The sequence below is a fragment of the Oreochromis niloticus genome, linkage group LG7, assembly GCF_001858045.2.
Source record: "Oreochromis niloticus isolate F11D_XX linkage group LG7, O_niloticus_UMD_NMBU, whole genome shotgun sequence".
Classification (NCBI taxonomy): Eukaryota; Metazoa; Chordata; class Actinopteri; order Cichliformes; family Cichlidae; genus Oreochromis; species Oreochromis niloticus.
This window is the reverse complement of record NC_031972.2, coordinates 34,309,847-34,329,813: the sequence shown is the minus strand read 5'-3', so window position 1 is coordinate 34,329,813 and position 19,967 is coordinate 34,309,847. Positions and strand designations below refer to the sequence as shown.

The 19,967-nt window shown below is 41.9% G+C and overlaps 1 protein-coding gene across 3 annotated transcripts in view; it reads left to right on the top strand.

Moving 5' to 3' along the window:
• Positions 1 to 19,967, top strand: part of mbd2 (methyl-CpG binding domain protein 2) — a 31,574-nt gene that overhangs the window by 3,116 nt on the left and 8,491 nt on the right. For all 3 annotated transcript variants that reach the window (XM_013268547.3, XM_003440244.4, XM_013268546.3), the window contains exons 2-5: positions 4,767 to 4,926; positions 7,701 to 7,841; positions 10,487 to 10,577; positions 10,670 to 10,847. In XM_013268547.3, the coding sequence (XP_013124001.1) occupies positions 4,767 to 4,926; positions 7,701 to 7,841; positions 10,487 to 10,577; positions 10,670 to 10,847 (570 nt within the window). The remainder of the gene's footprint in view (positions 1 to 4,766; positions 4,927 to 7,700; positions 7,842 to 10,486; positions 10,578 to 10,669; positions 10,848 to 19,967) is intronic.

Below are 19,967 nucleotides of genomic sequence, written 5' to 3'. Positions count from 1 at the left end.
AGCTTACTGAGCTGGGGAGGTCTGGGACTAAAGGTGGATTCTGACCTGACTTCAAAGCAGAGATGGAGGACACCTTTTTCAGCAGGTAATAACTGATTCCACAAACATGGAGCAGTGCCTGCCAAAGCTCTGTCACCGTTTTGTTTGAGGTGTGACCTTGGGACATGTAAGAGATCTTTGCCAGTGGATCTGAAAAATTGGAGGAGCTGAATGTAAATGAAGGAGGCTGGTCAAGTGGGTTTCCTGGCTCAAAATGGGTCTTTAGGGATGAGTAGGATCACATACATTTAAAGGCAACGGCTCTGTGTTATCTTACGGAGCACAAATCCCTGCATTTCCCCTGTCGCTTAGGTTTCAATTTTTTTCCTAATTGTAATTTCAGTTTATTACATTTTGTTTTAGTTTCATTGTTAGTTTTTCGTTCGCTCTCATTAGTGTAGATTTATTTTGAATATGAGGGCGTACACTAAAGGTATTTTCCGTAATTATTCAAATGTAACTAAATCTTTCACCACCAGGGGCCAGACCTCAAGAGGCCTGGCTTTTTTCCCATGACGCAAGAGTGCACTCTTTTACCTGGTTAAATAGAAGTTAAAATGAATCCTTGTGCCGTGCGACAGACTGGCGACCTGTCTGGGGTGTACCCCGCCTCTCGCCTTAGGCCCGCTGAGATAGGCTCCAGCCCCTCCCGCAATCCCGAATTGGCCAAGCAGAAGAGAATGGATGGCTGGATGACTCATTGCACCATCTTGTGATACAAGTTTGTATTACATCAAAGTACAGTTCAGCCACAGTTCAACTTGAGTTTATATCTCTTTTAGCACAACACATAAATGAGTGGGACATAAAAGAGTTACCATAACTGTGTTACATAAAGTATTTCTATCATTCTTTTTACTACTGCTACTATTACTAGCAGTGCTCTATGACACTGCAAATTTTACTGTCGATACATTATCAAGTAAATACAGGGCTGTTATTGCCAATACCAATACTGATAGTGATACTTTTAAGCTATAAAAGGTATCTGATCACTAAATCACTGTTATTTTTACTTTCCACAAGAGTTAGTTAATAAAACAAAACAGAACACACTTTTTAGCTTTTCGTTTGTTTTCAAACGATGTTTTTTGGACATCTGGAATATAAAAGTGTCTGTCTCTAAAGCACTTTGGGTCACCTTCAGTTGTTTAAATGTGCTGTAGGCTATAAATAACAAAGACGTAACAGTCGATACGCAAAGGTCAGACGTTTTTCATACTGCATATTCATTTCCAAAATAAAATACTTTATTTGCTGCATACGGAACATAGAGGATAGAAAGCAAGTATCGACCGTATTGGGCTAATATTGATCCAATACCAATACCAGCATATGTATCAATGTTATGAATATTTGGTGGCAGTTTCTTTAAATTCTAGAGATATCCTTTGAGAATTTTTGGATCTTTAGAATGATTTTGAACATAGCTAAAGGTCATGTTAGCTGGAATCAAATGGTCACAAAACACACAAATCAGGCATCATTTTGCAAATGCATGTGGTTGACATATGAAGGAGGACATATCCATGCACCCTAATCACAACATCTCTGTGTTGCAGTAAATTATGAAAAAAAAAAATCAGTTGTGAGTGAGATGCAGCATCACTTCTCTTTCACAGTTTCTGCACTTTTCTTGCCCCCTGCGCTTCTTTTATCCAGTAATGTGCATTCAGGCAGGAAAACCTCAGCATCTGTGTCTCTCTGCCTCAGAAATACTCCTGCCTCAGCTCTTCTCCAGAGCAGATCAAAGTTGAGTTTGGAGCGCTGCTTGTTACGTTTTTCCTTTTTGCTCAGCACTCTGCGTCAGATCGCAGAGGAAGTCGCTCCTGGTGCAGCTCTGCGGCATCGTAGCCTTGCCGCAGAGCCGGTGGCTGTTCTTTACTTCCTGTTGATCTGCACAGCTCGGGCCTGTCACTGTAGCAGCTCAGAGACGTCTGAGCTCCGTCACATCCTGAAGGCTCACTTTCAGTTTGGTTTGAAGTGACTCATCACTTCCAGTAAGAAAACCAGTCACAACAGGTCAGTTTACTGGAAGAGCAGCAACGCCCTGCTGAGGCCTCTACCGGTTTCACAAAGTCATGTTTATCAGGACCCTTTTTTTCCCCCACACCCACGCGGAATATTTTCAGACCATAAGGAGACACAGAGTCTTTCAGTTATAGACTGTATAATATTATCCTGACTAACACGAGAGACACTCGGTGAAATGCTGGAAGAAGAGTAAAAGTAACTCTCGGTTCTGTTGCTGCTGCCTATGTAGACACTAAAGCTGGTGCGCCAGAATGTCATACTAAAGAGGTTGTTTTAAATACAAGGGGGGAGCAAGTGAATCAGAAACCCAGGGTACAGAGATGGTACAGGTATAATCAGAAAAGGTTTATTCCCTAAGGTGGACAGCAGGAATAAAACAAGCCAAATACTAAAAAAAAGTATATAAATAAATGTTCTCAATACGCTAAAATTCCCACTGAGACTAGATCCCACCAGTCCCATGATGCAACCAACCCACAACCCAGGATGAATGTTCCTTACGTGTTCACAAGCAGGACAGAAATTCCTCTTCCAGAGCGAGGACCATGCCACCCTCGTCCCAGGCAGACGAGGAGAAGCCTCTTGTCCCTCTCTCTTCCCTCCACTGGGTTCGTCACGTCCCAGTCCAGCTTACACTGTGCACTGGAGTCTGTCGCTCGATGCCACCGCTTTTATTCCATGGCCAGCCAGTCCACAGTGGATTAAACAATGTTTCCCCAATGTTTCACTGGCTCCCAGTGAAATTCCAGATAATATACAAACTTCTTCTGGTCACCTTCAAGGCCATTCATAATCTTGCTCCTCACATTTCTGATCTGTTAAGCACTGCCTCTTCTGCCCACTCACTTCGATCCTCTTCTTCTTTCCAGCTTGCTGTGCCTTCTTTCCGCCTCAGCACCATGGGAAGCAGAGCTTTTAGCTGCTCTGCTGCCAGGCTGTGGAACTTTCTACCCCCAGATATAAGAAACAGGATGCAAACAGGATGATCTGATATTGGTTCTCTCCTCCACTTTAAATCTCAACTCAAAACCCATCTGTTCACATCTGCATATTCACTGTGAACCCACTGTTTGTTCATTTTATCCTGTGCTTTTGTTTTTATTGTTCTTCATTTTGTCATTGTCCTATTATGTGTTCTATTCTATTGTTAAGTGGCCTTGGGTGTCTTGAAAGGTGCTTTATAAATAACATTTATTATTATTGTTGTTGTTATTATAAAAACACTAAAACATGCAATACAAACATTAGAATAAAATCATGCAAATAAAAACTGCACTCACAAATAAACACTAAAATCAAAATATTATTATAAATTAATTATAAAAGACAAATACAAATTTCCACTGTGTGACACCTACATGAATGTGTCTGTGCTGTTACGCACTGAACCTCTGCACCTTTGAACACCCTGAGGACACACTCACATGCGTTTATGAGGTTTGCTGGCATTCATTGATGCACGGCTCTCTTAAAGTCCTCTATTAAAGCATTTAAGTCAGGTTGAATTCAGGACTCTCCCTGGACCATTGCAGCACCTCGATTCCTTTCTTTTTAGTCATTCAGTTGTAGATTAGCTGCTGTTCTTGGGATCATTGCCTGTTGCATGACCCAGTTTGGGGCCAAGCTTTAGCCACAGGATAGATGGACACATTTGACTCTAGAATCCCTTTGTATAGAGAGGAGTTCATGGTCCACTCAGTGACTGTAAGGTGCCCAAATCCTCAGCACTCCGCCGCCGTGCTGACAGTTGGTCTGAGGTGTTTGTACTGATATGCTGTGTTTGCTTTTCTCCAAATATGGTGTTGTGCGCTATGGCCAAGCAGCTCCCCTTTGGTCTCGTCTGGTGGTTTGTTCAGATGCAGCTTTGCAAAGCTTAACTGTGCTGCCATGTTCTTTTAGAGAGAAGAGCCTTCTCCCCTGGCAACCCATCCCAAACAAGTTGTACTCGTTCTCTTTTTTTCTGATTGTGCTGTTATGAACTTTAACATTTAACATGCTGACTGAGGCCTGCGGAGTCTGAGATGTAGCTCTTGGGTTTTTTTTTTTGCACTTTCAGTTTGACTTTCAGGTGAATTTGCTGGGATGTCCACTTAATACTGGTGACTGTCTTGAATGTTTTCCACTTGTGAATAAGCTTTCTCACGGTAGAATGAAGGACTTCAGATTGTTTGGAAATGGGATTATAACCGAGGGAACATGGTTTTTCACTCAGCTACAAACAAAAAGCGCAGCGTTCTGTTTAGTATGGTAATACAGACTCATTGCCTTATGTGCATGCACACTTGCTTTGCTTGATTTACAGCTCATAATAATCCATACTTATGTTACAGCCTTTCAGTTCATGTTCTGTCTGAATTTTTTTTTTATCCCTTTATTTCAGCTTTCCTCTCATTGACTCTACCTTACAAACAAACAAACAAACAATAAATAAATAAATACTCAGCAGGTGGGAGGGGCATTTGTACTCACTTTCTGAGATGACCATATTATGTATATCCCCTCTATTTGACATAATACTGAGCGAAGAGTGGAATAAGGAATAAGTCTGAGCTTCCAGCTCACAGGGATTACCTGTACACACACTGACCCCAGGCCATGTTAGGCACTCATCATTGGAATGTAGCATAGGTTCTCTTTATGATGTTATGTATATGACTTTTTAATGATAGCGTCCTTTCCATTTTTTCCTTCAGTCCTTCAGGAAAGAAGTTCCGGAGTAAGCCCCAGCTGTCCCGTTACCTTGGAAACACAGTGGATCTGGCATGTTTTGACTTTCGCACGGGCAAGATGATGCCCGGAAAACTGCAGAAAAACAAACAGAGATTCCGACATGACCCGCTGAGCATGGCCAAGGTAACGCAGATGGATCACACCTGTGTGGGAGGGACTGTGTGTGTATTGTGCTGTAACAGATTATCAGATTAGCAAAACTCTTCCAGCAACAGGTCGAGAGGTCACAGGGTCAGCTGACAAGAACTTTGTGCTTGTTTATCCATCATGTGAATATACCTGAGTCACACAGACTTATTTGCATAGATAAAAACCCAGCAGCTGAACCTCATGTTATCGGACAGTCAGAGAGAGTGAGAGCGGATCGAGATGATATTCTGTCTGATAGCAGGGTGATTTTGTGTTTGAGGAAGTAACCTGGTCACATGTGCATAACAAACATCAGATTCCTGATTAAGCTCAGACCTGTTTCTCCACATGCTCAAACACATGATTTCTATGTATTGGGGGAAAATAGAGCCTGCATCCTTTCTTAAATATACACCAGTGGGGTACTTGGATGATGACTTAGACCTCATAGGCTTCATTTACGTTCCAAATTATCCATGTCGACTCAAAAGCTGACTGTGTGCACGTCCGCATGGAAGTGTAATCCCAGCAGTCTTGTTATCAGGGACAGCCCCGTCTCCTGGGTATATTGACCCGGATGTATCTTCCCCTCCTCGGTTTTACAGCCTTGAGCTTCCTTGGTTTGCTTACTGTTGTCACTTTATTTTTCCCTTGGGCGTATTTTAAGTCTTTTTTACCTCCATCTCATGGATATTTAGACTCAGATCTTAAACCTGGGAGGACTAAATTTAAAGTCAGATAAGGATTTTTAGTTCTGCAAATGTAGAACAAGCCTAATGTTCACACTGAAAAAGCTGGTCAAATGTAACCCCTTTATTTATAAATTACTGTCTGTGAGCCTTCTCCTTATTTGGCCTGAGATTTGTTTGGGCATTGTGAAAGTGGGAGAAGTGGATGATTAGTTAAAATAGTTAATCAGTAGTTAAGGATGAAGTAAGTGGGGTACAGTTAAACGGACGCTTCTTAAACGATGATGTAAAAGTAAAAGAAGAAAATCAAGAGGAGGGAAACCCAAACAGAGTGAAGTGACATCATAAATCAGCCAATCAGCTGTCTCACATGCAGTTTGGACTCACAGATTTCCATCTGGATATGTCAAATGGGTGAAAATTCCAAATAAAAGGAGTTGTTGGATGTTATAAGAGGTTAAAACTTGGTTTATAGCCCCATAAATAACAACATAATGATAACGATGAAGACAACTGGGAGCACTTTGATGGCTTTAGATGATATTATGAAAGCACAAAACCCAGTAATGGCTTCTTCTAAAGTCCACAAACATACAAACATTACAAGCAAACACATAAATTATGAATCCTAATGAATTTATGGGCTACAGGGATTCTAGAGCTTTGAGGAAACACCGGACTCCCTCAATGAATCTTTTTAAAGTAGATTTTCTTCTAATGCTTTGAAAAAACAAAAAGGAGAGATGTATTCAAAGTCTACTTATCTACTTCCACTCTGGTGTCTTAATTAACACTCGTCCTAGTTAAGGATAATCTGAAGTTTGCGCTGGGCCCGGCCCAAGCTTGTCTCGACCTTCAGGGTGTTTTCACGCAGAATCAACACGTTGCTTTTGATTTGTTTTGCTCTGGATGACTTCTCTTCTTCAAGACCAGTCTGCATCATCATTTTGGCTCTGACTGGTGTCGGTTGTTTGTCTCATTTATTTCTTGTCTCGTTGGTCTTGTCGATGTTATGATCTAAAATGTGCCGTGGTCATCTGCGTTTTAAATTGTGGGTGTTAGATCTGCTCTCTTTGCCTTTTCTCTTCGGCACACAAATAGGGGAACCACTTAGGTGGTCCTGACTACAGACCTGGTAAGCTCACATGTAAACTGTGGAGAATTTAAGGAGAATTAGGGTGGGATTTTTTCCTACAGTTGTCCTTTCATACATGAAGCACACAGCAGGAAATAGTCATCTTCAGACGTGTTCTAACTGCTGGAAATGACTACTGCTGGAAATGACTGGGAGATGACGCCTACTCGCTGGTGGTGAATGTCTGGTTTTGGCTAGAAGAGTTCAGAGCTGCAGTGCATGCATGAAACAGCTACAGACCAGATAAATCCTCCAGATCGGCCTCTGCAGAGACTGTAGATTGAAGGTGTGAAGTCTATATTAAATGCGTCTGGGCAAAAACGCATTGAGTGCTCAGTTAGAGTAAAAAGTGCTTTATAAGTATCAATCCATTCAACATTTACTGTGATCACTGACTGTAGTCAAACATAGACTGTGTATGGTTGTTTAAGTGGATAAAGTGTGGACCAATCAGAGGTGGAGTAGGGTGAGTCTTCGCTGAAATGGGAAAAAATAGCGCCTGCGGAGAGAGGCGAGCCTTAGCAAGATTTACTTGCTAAACGGATAATCTACACATCCTCAGTGTTAATTTCAGCATGTGTGTGTTCAGCATGTGTGTGTGTGTGTGCTGTATTGACACGGTTCGCAACCCTGTACTGCTGCTCTTCACACTTCATTACTTATGGGCACAGAGACACACAAACACGCACTTCCTGTTGTTGTCTCAGCAAGTTAACCCTTTAAGCTTACATCAAACACTCACAGAGACACACGCAGGTTTAATATTTCTGGCTCATGTATAGGAAGTTAATGTGACCTGTAAGGAAGAAAGGAACAGGAGAAAGCAAAAGTGAAAGAAGGATAAAAGGGAGGAAGGACAAGAAGGTGGGAAGGAAGGAACGTAGGAAGTCAGGGAGCAAAAGAAACCAAACACCAACATTCAGATTCGTATCTGTCTCGAGCAGGGAGGGAAACCAGACCTGAACACAGCTCTGCCCATCAGACAGACGGCCTCCATCTTTAAACAGCCTGTTACCAAGGTTACGAGTCACCCCGGAAACAAGGTGAAGACAGACCTGCAGCGAGCGATCGAGCAGCCCAAACAGGTGAGACGCTGAAACACACACACACAAATACACATACAGGTAATGCAGGAGGGCGAGGTCAGGCCCTTACATAAGAGATGGCTGTGGGAGGAGGAGAGGGTAATGACAGCTGGAACCACTAGAGGGTGCTGAAGCATCATGGGAAAAGCAGCACACAGAGGACTGAATGATGATTGGAGGGAGAGAAATATGTTGGGTAGAATGATACTGTTAATGAAACATGATAAAATATGCATTTAAGCCCCACAGTTCTTCTATTCTAAGACTTTCATTTGGGTTCACAGACTAGATGAAAATGAGCTCTTTCTCTGCCCCTGAACAGTAAGAGGTTAGCATCCATCAGACTGCCTGCAACATCTTTAGAGCTAGAGTCCAACTTACCCCTCAGTATCGAATTTTTACCTTGTTGGAACTCTTCAATATAAAAGTTTTTAACAACAGTACTGTTGTCTTCTAACTCTGTCCAGTTAAAGCAGAGCAGCAGGAAAGGGACCTGGTTCCATTATCCTGTTAACATCCTCCAGGTCCCTGCTGACCCATCTACATCCAGCCCTGTTTAAAACCTTAAACAGAAACAAACCATGAGGCTAACATTGATGTGTGAGTGATGGTTTGAAAGAGGAGTGAAAGTAGCCATCTATGTCCACTGTGAGCGACCATCTTTAAACAGAGGTGGTGGTTTACGACACCAACTGTCTGCCATCTATAATCCAGTTTTGAGATCCTTTCCCAGACGCCTTAACGCCCACTCACATCCTGGGCCATTTTGACCTCAGGAAATCACATGATAGTGTGGGGCTAGGTTTCACAGTGAGTTCACCCGAAACCCTGGCTGATTGTGACCTACACCCATTTTCACACCTTAACTCATGTGATTAGGTGGAGGATCAACAGGGGGTTCATGACCCTCTTGGGGGGACACTCCCATACAGCTTAAATCGGGGACTTTCCACAATTTGACCTTAGAACTAAAGAAGCTTCGCAGATGAGAGGTGAAACGTCCTCAAGTAACTTAAAGAAGTCCAGACGCTTTTCTTTCCAAGCTCTTTAGACTTAGTCTCTGAATGAATGTGCAGCATTAATGTTTTTGGGCTGGCTTGAGTTTTCAGATGCGAATAAACAGATCTGGTAAGCAGGATGGTCTGTGGAGGTTAGGCTATATTTCTCAGATTTCTTTCCTTCTATGCACTTGTCATTGACTCAGGTGTGCAGATTTTCTTAAATTTGTTGTTTGAATAAACAAATCTAACCACTCAGATGTCTGTGAAGGTTCTCAGTCATCCAGGTCATCGTAGTCAAAGGAATTTGCAAAGAAAAGCGTCTGGACTTCTTTGAGTTGCTTGAAGACGTTTCACCTCTCATCCAAGAAGCTTCTTCAGTTCTAAGGTCAAATGGCCAAGAGTCCCAGATTTAAACCCAGTGGGAGTATCCCCCCAAAGAGGGACAAAGGACCCCCTGGTGATCCTCTAATCACATGAGCCAAGGTGTGAAAGCGGGTGTGGGACCTAATCAGCCAGGGTTTCGGGTGAGCTCATTGTGAAACCTGGCCCCACCTTGTCATGTGAATTCCTGAGGTCAGATGGCCCAGGATGTGAGTGGGCGTTAAGGCGTCTGGGGAGGGAACTCAAAACTGGATTATAGATGGCAGACAGTTGGTGTCGTAAACCACCACCTCTGTTCAAAGATGGTCGCTCACAGTGGACATAGATGGCCTCTTTCACTCCTCTTTCAAACCATCTGTCCTCTCTGTCCAAAATGTGAACATTGGCATCCTCGAAAGAGTGACCTTTATCCTTAAGATGCAAATGGACTGCTGAGTCTTGTCCTGTGGAGGTGGCTCTTCTATGTTGTGCCATGCGCTTGTGAAGTGGCTGTTTGGTCTCTCCAATGTAGAGGTCTGGGCATTCCTCGCTGCACTGTACAGCATACACCACGTTGTTCAGTCTGTGTTTTGGAGTTTTGTCTTTCGGGTGAACCAGTTTCTGTCTGAGTGTGTTGCTGGGTCTGAAGTACACTGGGATGTCGTGCTTGTCGTGCTTGTTTTCTCCAAGCACGACATCCCAGTGTAGCTCAAAATGTGCAGTAGTACTGAATATACAGTGATATGGAAATAGTAAATAATACTATTTTAACTCAGCCACACAGTTAGATTCTACTCTGGGTCAGTCGGCTTACTGGAACAATTTCTCTGCCTCATCAGATATGATCCCAACCCTGCCAACAACAGCTCAAACGATCCCACTGACATCCAAAAATATGCCATCATGCAGCTTCGACTCCTGGATCAAACCAGGAAATTCTCCTGAGAATTGAATGAACTCAGTGCCACTTTTTCACAACCCGCTTGGCATGCGATGGCCTTTAGGGTTAGGTTGGATTTCAGCTGCATGCTGAGTCAAATATAGAGAATCTAGAAAATCTTTTAAAGATTTATCTTTGCTTTGTAGTTCTTCTAAGATTTCCATTTGAGCATTTCAAAAAGGAATATCTGATCCTGTCCCTTACCCTGAACAGTTTACAGAGGCCTGATGGACATTAAGAGTTTAAAGTATTATATTTGAAATTGTCTTCAAAATGAACAAGGAAAACTAATCAAAAACCAGTGGGACGATCAGATAAACAGCTGTCTGTCTGTCTGTCTGCAGCTGTTTTGGGAGAAGAGGTTGAAAGGTCTGCGGTCCTCAGACGTCACAGAGCAGGTCCTGCGTACCATGGACCTGCCCAAAGGATTGCAGAGTAGGTCTCCAACAACAGCTTGAGCAGAATCCAGTCCTTCAGCCTGTCTTGACCTCTGACCCATCTCTTGATCTCGCTCTCTCATTGGACAGGTGTCGGTCCAGACGCTAGTGATGACACCCTGCTGTCGGCCATCGCCAGCGCTCTGCACATGAGCTCGGCTCCGATTACGGGACAGACGTCTGTAGCGGCTGAGAAGAATCCGGCAATCTGGCTCAACACGTCTCAGCCGCTCTGCAAGGCCTTCACCGTCACCGACGAGCACATCCGGTAAGACCAGCAGTCCTCAGACGGTCTTCGTCCCCCCTCAGCACTGATTGTAACCAAAGAGGGAAAAGCATGCACTTCTCCCTCTGACACGAGCACTTGAAGCCGTGCTAAAATGCTAATGTTTGTGCCAGCTCTCTGTAAACCCAGCTCTGAGGATTAATTTGGAACAGGGATTTTCATATTGAGAGGTGAAAGGGACAATCAACACACACACACACAGATACACACAGCTTAAGAAGGCAATTATGGTACTTTAAAGCTTTGAGTGTCCTGTTGCTGCATTTTTAGTTGTAATTAGTGCTTCTTGTGAGTCACAACTAATCAGAGTACAAAGACATGATACACAGTGTGACTTACACTTTCCAAGGAGATCATTATCTTTGAAGTCCACTGCACACAAACATACACAAACATGCTAAGAGCTCCGGGGCTTGTTTAAAAGTTTTCTTCAGTATCAAAGTAATGCAGTGGTAGCTGTCTGTGCTTCTGTGGGAATACTGCAAGCCAGACCTTTTAAAAAAACAGTAAATTTGGCATGCTTCTTGTATCGTCCGTTTATTTTCTTCCACTTTTCTTATGTCGGCTTTCAGAAGAATATTCCAGACATGCTTCTCCCCAGCAGAGCTTTCCAGTTCCCATTTGGGGAGATGAGGTGCTCCCCGGGCAGATTAGATATTTAAACCCCTTCCAGCAAGTTCAGGTTCTGTCCCTGGGGGGGCCGGGAGACCTCCAAAGGCAGATATCTAGGAGGCATTGTGATCACCTACCTGAACCATCTGCGCTGGCTCCTTTCAACACCAAGGAGCAGTGTCTCTACTCCAAATGTTCAAGCTCTTTTCTCATATCTCCTGAGAAAAAACCTGTTGAAAAGATGTTAAAGACATCTCTTCCAGACAACTAAACTATGCTGAGATTAGTTTTAAACTGAAAGGAGAAAAGCCGAATTGGCAGTTAATTCAACAGATAAAACCTCGAAGCAGCAAATATCCATGGACCCTTTTTTCTCTGCTTAATCTGACCTGCCAGTCATTTGCTTTTAAACCTCTCAAGTGTAAATCCTCACATCCAAATCTGAACTCAACCTTAGATTTTGCAGGCAAAACTGACCTTTCTGGGAAAAAAGTGAGGAGTTTTTGATGTGTGTCAGGTAGAAACATGATCTTTCCCGATTGGTATAAGTTGGGAGAACAATAGAAAAAAGACATACTGTGATTGTTCCCTGTTAGAGAAATAGAGCAATAATGCTTCAGTGGGAATTCTATGCCACAGCTACGTTGTAACCACAAAGTCCTCTGAAGCCCTGTGACCTAACCCACGGTGTAACCTGACGTACACTTCAGTAGAACATCTGCGGTGATTAACCTGTTTGGTACCAGCGATTGCTCCTGTGTATTTCTGCCTATTTTTTCGCTGCACTTTATGGATTCATCGGTGAGAAAATAACAATCATATCGTCAATGTATAAGCATAAATGCTTTCCATGATGACTTAGATCTGAGGGGGTTAAATCAAATCATCCATTTACATATAAATTTGGTTTAAAAGCAAAAGGACATCTGAACAGCTTGGTGAACTTCTCAGACAACCAGCAGATTTAAATCCAGACCTTCTTTTACTGCTAGCCACTTGTACCAACGAGTTCCTCCACAAGGTTCACAAAGCATCTCTTTAATTGACATCAAATGCCAAATGTCTCCACCTGTCTGCTTTGTTGTCACATTCATGAGAAACAGGGATCGTGGCAGTTAGCTTAACTTGTCGGAGGGTGGATCAAATGGGTGCATCTAACATTACTGCACAAGGAGATTACTTCTGATTGGATCACTTCCAAACTTGTGCCGCTTTTCTGCACAACTTAATTAGTTCTGAGTGGATCTCGTCATCTGTCCAGAATATTTTCATGTTGTTATTATTTCATACATCATAGTTTTTGTCCTCGTGAATTAGTTTTTAGTTATCGTCTCGTGTTCATCAGTACAAAAAGGCTATTGACACAAACGCTGGTGGAAACATTAAGCCCTGACTATCCTGAGGCTTGTGCAAGTCCGTGCACCATGACACAGTAACATAAATGACTAGGGATGGGTATCGTTTAGGTTTTATCCGATACCAGTACCAAACCGGAACTTTTGAAACGGTGCCGGTGCTTAAACGGTGCTCGAACCGGTGCTTAAAGAATGGAGAACACAAAATTGGTCCAAAAACCTCTCATGTTCAGCTGTTTTTTGTAAAAAGATAACAATGTTAGCCTTTTCTGCAGCTATAGGGCATATATGGTATCACTCTTGGCTGGAAGCAGTGCTTAATCAATGGAAAAAACACAAACTTTGTCCAAAAACCTCTCATGTTTAACTGTTTTCCACTTTTTCTTTGGTCATTTTAGCCTTTTTGGCCAGGGTGAAGGGAGTATCTGCCATCAAACAAGAAGACAGCCGCGTGTTTGCTAGTTCACCTTACATGCATTAATTTAATTATTTACTCAACGTAAATTACACACGAACAACATTAAGCTACTCACGCAGAGAAGAACGGCTGCTGCTGCCATCATCATCCTCATCATTTCTGCTACGCTGGCAGGGCTAGGGGCCAGGACTCTCCTCTTCGGGTTTTTGGGGGATGTTGCTAACTCCAGGTCCGATAACAGGCACCACACCCGCAGTAGATGTGCACGGTGTGAGGTCTCGCAGCAAGCTATCAAATATGGTGCATTTCTCGGCTTTTAAAAAAACGCTATGCGTCGCCAGGTGTTTCATTAGATTCGAGGAGTTACCTCCTTTGCACAGTATCACAGTATCACCTTAAAGCACTTGTTGCAGGCTGCTGAGTTTGCATCTTTTGCTGTGAAGTACAGCCAGACTTTGACCGTTTCGCCTTGGGCATTTTTAATCTGTAGCTCTGCTCTAAAAGAACGTACGTACCTGGGCCCGCCTACTACGCTTGAAAAGGTAAAATGGTTGGCTAGAATCCAAAATGTATGACATCTCAGGAAAAAAAAAGCACCGAAATAAAGCACCGAAATGTGCGCTGCTTTTTGGTCTGGCTACTACCGTTTATGTCAGAACCGGTGTCATAATGGCACCGGATACCAGTACCCATCCCTATAAATAACATTAACATGTTTTTTTTAAACATATTTAAAAAGTTGTCAGCTGATAGGGTAGTCTGTGTCCTTGACTGATCAGACGGTTTCACAACCAAATAAAATTGTCAGATGTTGTGTGAAAGAAAGGCAAAGAGACATGTTTGCATATTTAACGCAGTGCTGAGGTGTAACTGGGACACAGAGTAAGGTTTCACTTTATGAACCACATCTAACACGATTTTAGATTTGATGGCTGTGTACAGTTCAGATCTCAGATCAACAGAAAATAGCTGAGGGGGTAAACATGAATTGGAGAATGGCTGAGCTGAGTAAAAGTCTTTGTAATAGACTCAAAAGACAGACTTTCACCTTTAACCCTTTCACTGTATTTAAATGTAAAGGTGATGTTTCTTTAGCCCTTTAACATCCAAGAAGACATTGGTGACCTGGTTCTGTTCATCTGGTCCAAAATAAGCAATCTTTATTATTGTGTTTAAGAATCAGGAGTCCTGCTTTTCTTGTTTTTGTCACTCAGTGACTCAGAGAAGTTATATTCATCTTCACCTTCAGTGTGTTTGAGCAGGTTTTCCTCCTGAATGATGAAGCTGTTTTTAGTGGCGATTTATTCTGCACTTCTATTTACTTAAACTTAAAAAAAAAAAACTGTTATCCTTGAACCTTTGTACTTGTGTGAATATTTGCAGAAATTTTAATTGCTGCAAGTGCTCTTAAAAATTCTCTAGTAACTTTTGTGCTGATTTATGTGCTCTGTGATTCACTCCTTTTATTATTATGTTGCCCCTCTTACAAATGGAAAAGCTGTAATTTAAAAAAGGTTTTTTTTTTTCTTCTTTTTTCTATTTAGTGCACTCAGATTTTTCTGCTTCACTCTCATTCAGCTCAGCATGACCAGCAGCTTATTGTGGCTGCATAACTGACATTTATGACTCTTTAGACCGTCTTTTATCATTTATCAGTATTTCAAATGCTACTTGTGCCCTCAGTTGAATCACACACAGAAGTGACAAATCACAGCTCAGCACAAAGCTCTCAGATACACTCAGAATAAAATATTTCAAAATATGACAGTAGCTACAGATCCTTACTGTAGGATAAAGATGCAGACTATAAGCTTCTAAAGTTAACTACATATGAGTTCCAACCTAAGAGTCTATGAGCAACAGTCATGGACTCATGCTAGCCTTACTGAAACCTCGTTAATTCTTAGTTTTACCCTTAATGGATTGTCACTATTTCTCACTGGAGCCTCAAAGTGGGCTTTCCTGCGTGTGCAGCTAAATTCGTCTTAAGAGATGTCATCATCACCAGTTTTAAACAGAATGCGTCCATCCAGCTTGTAAGCATGGATGGTTCCCATCGTCCTTTGAGGGGCATAAGGCGTTGATGTTCTGCAGGTTTTGTAGATTTAGAAACTCCTCTTTAATTTTTGCACATTTTAAGGGATAGCGTAACAAAGAGAAAACAGGATTTGTTTGTAGTTACAGCTTTGTGTCTCTTCAGGCAAGCTTTGGAAACCTGAATTTGTCAGTTATATCCAATTCGTCTTGACATAACTATTCAAGCTCCAGTAGAACTGGAGCAAACTCAGATCTCACTCCGGTAGTTCTGAGGTTTGTCTGAGGCTCCCAAGGTCACCAGATTTGTTCTTCAGTTGTTCATGTATTAGTAGGTCTTATAAGTCGTCAAGTACATGTTTCAGACTATCTAAGAAGTTTGTGCTCCAGTTTTGGTGAGTGAAATTCTAGTATTGTATGAATCTATTACTAATACTGAACAAATAAATAGATGTCTGTGGCTTTGTGTTTGCTCGTGTTAGCTAACAGCTAATCTCCCATCCAAATATCCTAACTTTCAGCACATGTGGTTAGGGATGGGTATTGATAAGATTTTCGCGATTCCGATTCCATTTTCGATTCTGTTTAACGATTCGATTCTTTATCGATTCTCTTATCGATTCTTATTTTAAAAAAAGGAGAGCACTAAGGTCGATTAGCTTAGAACTTTGTTTTATATCTTCTCTTTGAACAAGATAGAAATTTAGGAGTAACATGGCCTTACAAACCCAACAGTGAGATCTTAAGAGATCCACAGCCTACGGCTCTTCAAAGGGGTGTCACAGGGTCCCTGGGGAAAAAAAATTGTAAATGTAAAATAATAAAATAAATATTCTTAACATAACAAATTATTCTGTAGCAATTACATAAGAATATACTGTAATGTCCCTGCCTACAATTAAACACATTCACTTACCAAAAATCGGGGGCATCTGCTGTGGCAAATGGGTGCAAGCCTTTGACCACAAACTTAGTCACTGCTCGGTGACATTCGTCTATCCTGGCCTGAAAGGAGACGCTACCGGTAGACTGCAGCGAGAACTGCCAGCCAGACTCTCTCTCTCTCATCATGGTCACCTAAATGCAGTGCACAGTAATGGCAGGTTTTGTAATAAGGCAGATCGCGCTAACATAATATGCACTGTTAGTTGACTATTTACCTGCTGCATTAACGGGAGAGGACGTGCAAACGTTACCGCTGCTGCTGGGTTTAGATGCACGAGTCCGGAGCGGAATTAAAAACACAACATTCATTTAAGGTTATCGCGTGTTTTGTGAGCAAATGCTTTTGCATATTCGTAGTGTTTCCTCCTTTAAATGAAATATCTACTTTGCAAGTATTGTAAGTTGCCCTGTTGTCATCCGTTCTCGTAAAGTATAACCAAACTTTTGAGCGTTTGAGCTGCTTAGGCGCCCTGCCAGGTAAATGACGCTCCGCAACGTGGTGACGTCATTCGGGGCGACTGGAATCGATAAGGGAATCGTTTGCAAAAATGGCAAACGATTCCAAGGAATTGAAACAGTGGGAATCGGTTCTCAACAAGAACCGGGTTTCGATACCCATCCTTACATGTGGTGGAGATGTCCACAAACCAGTTTAAGCAGGTTTAAGCTCCAGTGTATTAATATTAGTGTACTTATAATTTTATGTAAGCCAGGACAACAAAGATTATGATATATTTTTTAGTCTCTATTGTTTTTTAATGATTTTAAATGCTCGTGGGCTTGACGTTGTTTATCTGGAATGTGAAGTGGATGTTTATCCCAGTTTACTTTTAATCCTCTTTGAGAATATACAGGTGTGCTCTCTCTACAATGTAGGCCTGATCAATGTTTTTGGCAGATTCTCCAGGTGTTGAGTTAGTTATGGACACACCTGAAGAGTTATTAAAGTGAAAAGCAGCTGTTTCCACTTAATTGTAGATTGCTTGAAAAGCATATGATTTTTCTAGAACACAATAAGACATAGAGAGTGAAGTGTTCTGAATATTTTCTGGATCCACTGTATCAGTCCAATAATGCTTGGTGAGTAGGCTAATACTGTATGAGCTAACCAATGAGATTGAACACAATTATGTGATGCATTTTCTCTGTTAGACGGTGATGGCATTTGATGAGCATAGCTGCGTTTTGTGTGTTAGACATGGAAAAATGTAAATTCTCATTCCTTCTAGCCTCTGATAAAACTCAAAATGATTTCTGTTGCCTTCCAGGATGAGACAGATGAGGGTTGATGACTGATGCATGGTGGGTAAGGGGAGTAATCAGTTGTAGTGAGAGGGGAGGATGAGAAGGTGATGAGATAGGAGACGGACAAGGAGAGATGAGGAGAAATGAAGCATGAAGGGAGTCAAAGGAGGAGGGGGGGAAGAAAAGAGGCCACATTGGGAAATTCACATGAAACATATGATTCAATTTAATATCAAACTGCTAAAAAAGTCTTGAGCCAAAAATGTTCACAGTCTGTTCTTATCTGCTCCAAATGACCTGCATATGAGAGGTTGAAGACATTAGCATTTTAGCTACAGGTCATAATTACCTCCATTATTACTGTGATTCCCAGCAAGTATGTGGTTCTTCCTCTACGTGCCAAAAGCTACAGCCCGTTTAATGGCCACTTCAGGTTGGCTCCAAAGATTCCAGTGTTTCAATGTCCACCTTTGCAGTAGAAGCTTACAGCCTGATACGAAAAGAGGTTTGATCTCTATAGCTCTGTTTGTACTCCCATAACAACTATATACATGGTGGTGTTTAGAAATTCATTAGCCTGGATAAGTTAGCGTGTAGCTGCATTGACAGGTGGATGACGACACAGGCGGCTGTAGCTGCCAGCTAGCTGTTTGCTAGGTGTCAACTCAGCTATTTTGAGGCGCTGAGCTGGATTTCTGAATGGTGTATCTGATATCCCTGTGTTGGGTTTGTTGCTCATCATCATAATAATGTTGGTCCAAGATCAACAACAACTGACCAGTCATGTAGTTGTCATGTCACAGCTTTGTAATATGGGAGAAAAAAATGCTTTTGTTTATATAAAACACTCTTCTGGACGTGTTTTCTTTCTAGTTAGCTTCTTGGCTAATGCTAACTGAGTGCTCAGACAGCTCATTGGCTAGTTGTGATTTTCATCCTGGAGCAACATTGTTATGATGATTTAGGAACTTCATCAACACGGGGATATCAGATAATGCCTCTTAACTGTTTATGCTGCTGGAGCCTTTGTGAGGATTTCTAATGTAGTTATCTGACAGTAAAGGGCTGCTGTGCAGTTAACTGTGCTAACAGTTAGTACAAGAAGTGTCTGCTAAGTTTAATTAGTTTAATTGATTAAAATTGTAGTTTTTTATTCGTCTGGTACTTAGATTTAGATTTTGAATTACATGACACACTTCTATAAGGACTTCGTTTTAAGCCCAGTTTCCAGGGGCATATTTATCCTACACAAAACCGTAGATGGGACACCAGGACTTCTTGATTTATAAGGACATCAGGGCTCCTATTTCCTATTTGCTTTGAATGCCTGTGGGCTTGATATAGTCTAATTTATCTAAAAAGTGAAGCAGCTGATTCTCCAGTACCATCCTGTTGCTGCTGCTTTCTATGTTGCCAGACCAGGGTCCCTATAAAGCACGAATGCAATTAATACATGCTGACAGCAGGAGGCACTGTGGGGTCACACATCTGGCTGTGTATATATATATATATATAATATATGTGTGTGTGTGTGTGTGTGTCCAGTGGTGAGAACAGCTGGCCAAAGCCATTACAGCAGAATCACTTGAATACCTCATGAGATCCTTCCCTCCCATCTTCTCTCCTCCCCCTTTTTCTTCCTATTTTCTTCTCACCTCTTTTACTCCCTTTCCCTTCGTTCTCTTCCATTCATTCCTTCCTAATCTTATTTTGTTTTCATTCATTTTTTTCTGTGCTCCTTTCCTTTTCCCCTTGTAATCCTTTCTTATATTTCTTGATGTTTTTCTTCCATCCGCTTCTCCTTTCTTTACTGTTTCATTCTTCCTTACTTTATCGGTGTCATCCTTCCCATGTTTCATCCTTCCCATGTTTCATCCCCCTCTTCCTTTGTTTTCCCACCTTCATCTTTCTCCCATTTTCATTTCCACCCCTCCTCCTCCTCTGTTTTCTTCATCTCGCCTCCTCCTATTCCTTTCCTTATCTCTCCCCTCCATTAATTTCCCATTCTCTCCCTCTTACCTCTTACCCCCTCTTTCTCTCTTTCCTTCTCCCTCTCTCTCTCTCTCTCTCTCCCTCTCTCTCTTCAGTTGAATGTGCTTGTCATCTTAAATTGCTCTCATTCCTTTCCTCTCCCTCCTCCTCTTCCTTATCTTTCCACCACCTCTTCCTCCTGTGGCACATCAGGCCCACACGGCTCTGTTTTCGAAATCTCACGTTTTCATTTTGGTAAGCTTATTCATATTTTTCTCCCTCTGTTTGACACAATTTCTCATTTTTTTAATCTCAGTTTTTAATTAAGAGTCTTATTTATCCTATGACAAGCATCTTTGGATTGAATTGACTGTGTTTTGTTTCTTGATCCAGTTCAGACTCAGATGTACACATGAGGCTGAGTCTGTGTTCTATAAAGGATGGTTCAGCACAGAGAGAAAGGCTTACACGTTTGCTTTAAAGTAACTTTGAATTTTAAACTCAGTCTGATTAATGGATCAA